Source organism: Morone saxatilis, unplaced genomic scaffold (genome assembly GCF_004916995.1).
Source record: "Morone saxatilis isolate NCDOM2014 unplaced genomic scaffold, NCSU_SB_2.0 Contig22, whole genome shotgun sequence".
NCBI classification, from domain to species: domain Eukaryota; kingdom Metazoa; phylum Chordata; class Actinopteri; family Moronidae; genus Morone; species Morone saxatilis.
Genome location: NW_023339785.1, coordinates 644,053 through 647,167, shown reverse-complemented (window position 1 = coordinate 647,167; position 3,115 = coordinate 644,053). Strand labels below are relative to the sequence as shown.

The window sequence follows — 3,115 nt, the reverse complement described above, 5'->3', positions numbered from 1 at the left end:
ACGCTCAATTGCACATCTTGTTTTGCAATGAGCAGTGTTGAAGAAATTATGAATGGAAGTGGATGTTTATGTTATTTTTGTGTTTTGTCTCAAAATCAGAAACACTTACAGTGACCCCATGTTGGCTCTTCTACCTGTTCTTTACATAGCTGGTAGCCCACATTGTGATATGTTGTTTAGAGCACTGGTAATCCGGATTTGGTAATCTTGAAAACTGTATCTGGATCAGGGTGATCCAGTCCAATGTTGCTTTGAAAAACCGGCATAAAAGTAAGATTGATTACCTGATCCTGACACCTCTGGACACACCCCTGATTACACAGGCCATAGGCTGATTTTAAATCCAGATACTTACCTGGAAATGTTGGTGCAGGATCCTAGCGCTGTGCTTAATGGACTAAATAACAAATGTTACGTTAGAAAAATCTGATCTTAAAGTACAAAAATAAATTAGCAGAATTGCACTCACCAGGTATTTGAAAAACATGCATGAAATCCAAATTGTACTAACTTTGGATTTATGTTAAAATGAAAATATTGAAAAATCCTTTAGATTATTCAGACGTTCCAAATTTCCTCTAGTTGTTTAGCATAGCACAAAGGTTTTTGTTTTTTTCTTGTCTTCATACATTTCATTTGTTGTACAATTTAATTGTACTTCACAAAAGCCCTACTTATGCAGGTGAATTTTTAACGCTTAAATAGTAGTTTGAGATAGCAGCAAAGGCAAAAACACACACAAACTAATTGTATCATAATAAGCGAGGCATGTCGATTGACTTTCTTCATGTTGGACTTTTATTTTGTAGGGTATGAACACATAATTAGGTTAGAAAAGTGGAACAAGCTCACAGTAGGTCTTTCCTGTTGTGGTAGACCATCCATTATTTTAGTGCCTACATTACAAATCGCCTCTACAAAGCTAAGGAAATACAGTTCTTTACCAATTTCAGATATTATTAGTCACTGGAATATACACTGTATGCTATGTGAACAGGCCTATAAAGTTACACTTTTTAAATGCATGGATCGGGCCAGCTGAATTAGTTTTGTGTGAGCTGAACAGTTTCAATAAATAAGATAAATACTGTGCGGTACAATAGTGCTGTTAACACCTGTTGGGGAGCCCTGTTGAGTAAACTGCAGCCACTGTGGAAAACAAGTGGAGGTATAGACAGTGAAGACTGAGAAAAATGGTAATAGTTTTTCATCATATCCTAAATGTAGAAGCACCATGAGCATGTAAATCAAGATTTTCATATGAGTAATATGTGATGAAGAGGACGGGGGAAAATCAGACAGAACAGCACCTCCGGCCAGAGACATGTCTCCTATAATAACATTTGGTTTCTTGCATAGTTCTTGTGTCGCTCTGGCCTCAGATCTCCAGGACCTCCACTCATACTGACTTGCTCATGCAGTATCCCATTCGAAGCACTGTAACTTGTATGTGTACGGTGTGGTTTGCAGCTGCGGGGGATATCAGCTGTCGTAATGCTGCAGGAGTCTCGTGAGGTGGTGGCACAGGTAGGGGGGATTGTTTTATTGTCCTTGAGGAATTTCTTCTGTTTTCTTACTGGCCAGCGGGAGCCGCCTGTCTCTGCTGGAACTCCATCAGCTCCTGCTTGTACCAATCAGGGGCCTCGGGGCCATTCTTCCCTGTCGGCTCGTGATCGTAACCGTAGGCAACCACCAGCTCTTCATCTTTCTGCACGGCCTTCAAGGTTCGGACGCACTTGATGGAACCAAAGCGAGGGTGGACAAACCTGCACCACACAGAAATAAAAACCCTTCAGACAAGAAAAACAATCAATAGGCTTAATGCGCTATGAACATCTGAATGTTGTTGTGTTAACAATAGTGAGAGCTATGGAATATGCAATCTTTTACATCTCTTTCTTACCATCAGGTGTGTAAAAACTGCTGGTTATGAACTTCTTTTAAAAAAACTAAAATGTGAAATTATCGTTTATCTTATCAGTATCGGCCATTAGAAGCAGGTAATTATTATATGGGCTCCATACCGTGCATCACTAAAACTTCACATCAACTTTTTTCTTTTATCGAAAGTATTTTTAGGGCATATTACCCCTTTATAAGAGATTCGACAGTAGAGAGAGGAGAGAAATTGGGATTGACATGCAGTTCCCCAGCCGGACAAACAATGTTCATGTTCAATTCATGTTTTAAAAAATGTTATCTAAATAAAACATTCGCAGCCAACTGTCATTTAAAACCACATAAATCAGTTATTCATATTTTGCCTTTACATGCCCCATCATGATGTATAACTATCTGAAAAATATCTTATCAATATCCATATATTCATTAAATCCATATTGCTGAGTCCTTCATAAAACTTTGTTTCATAACCTCACGTCATAACTACACTTCATAGAACATCATCTTCCAACGCGCCTTTTCCCCCCACGTGCAGCTGCAACAATTACTTTCATCAAAATGTTTTGCTCTTTTAAACCTAACATGAGATGTGTGCACGTTTGAAGATTTAAACCCTTTTTCAGTGCATCTCAAGATATAGCCATCAGTATGTTTTGGAATTGGAAAGTTTCTCTGTGACGGTAGAGGCTCATACTAGCAGCCACCTAGCTGCTAACAGCTCAGTGGGGGTTCATAGTAGGAAATGGTAAGGAAATAGAAGAGCTGTTTACTTACTGTCAGTCTTTATTTGCTGCTATGGAAAGGAGATTGACCAAATTTAATTCAATGATGTTTCACTGGTTGCTGTTTGCAGTTTTTGGTACACAAATTATGAAGCAGTAATTCTGTGATTTTTTCCAGTCAGTTTGTACTCACGGGTCATATTTGCAGTTGGGGGTGAAGGAGTGGTTGGCCTTGTGACCCAGGGAGGCTCCGTATCTGTCCGTCTGGTCAAACGGCTGAGGGACGTCGATCACCGTATCCTCGTCCAAAGAGATCGTGTTTCCGTTCAGTGCCCAGTCCCTGCTGTCCACCTGAGGAGTCCACGTAGTTATGAAAAAGACAAATGCTTTCATTTCTACAAAACACAGAAAACTAATGATACATGGAAAGGGTAGACAATTGAACATTTTATCATTTACCAATGCTTTTAGTAAGTAAGTAAGTAAAGTTT

General features: G+C 39.2%; 1 protein-coding gene across 1 annotated transcript in view; it reads right to left on the bottom strand.

Annotated features, from left to right (window-relative positions):
- Window positions 1-775: 775 nt before the first annotated feature.
- setd7 (SET domain containing 7, histone lysine methyltransferase) overlaps window positions 776-3,115 on the bottom strand; it is a 6,535-nt gene continuing 4,195 nt past the window's right edge. Inside the window, exons 7-8 of the mRNA XM_035669265.1 lie at window positions 2,818-2,975; window positions 776-1,766 (exon numbers count right to left, since the gene is read on the bottom strand). Of these exons, the coding sequence (XP_035525158.1) occupies window positions 1,574-1,766; window positions 2,818-2,975 (351 nt within the window). The 3' untranslated portion in view covers window positions 776-1,573. The remainder of the gene's footprint in view (window positions 1,767-2,817; window positions 2,976-3,115) is intronic.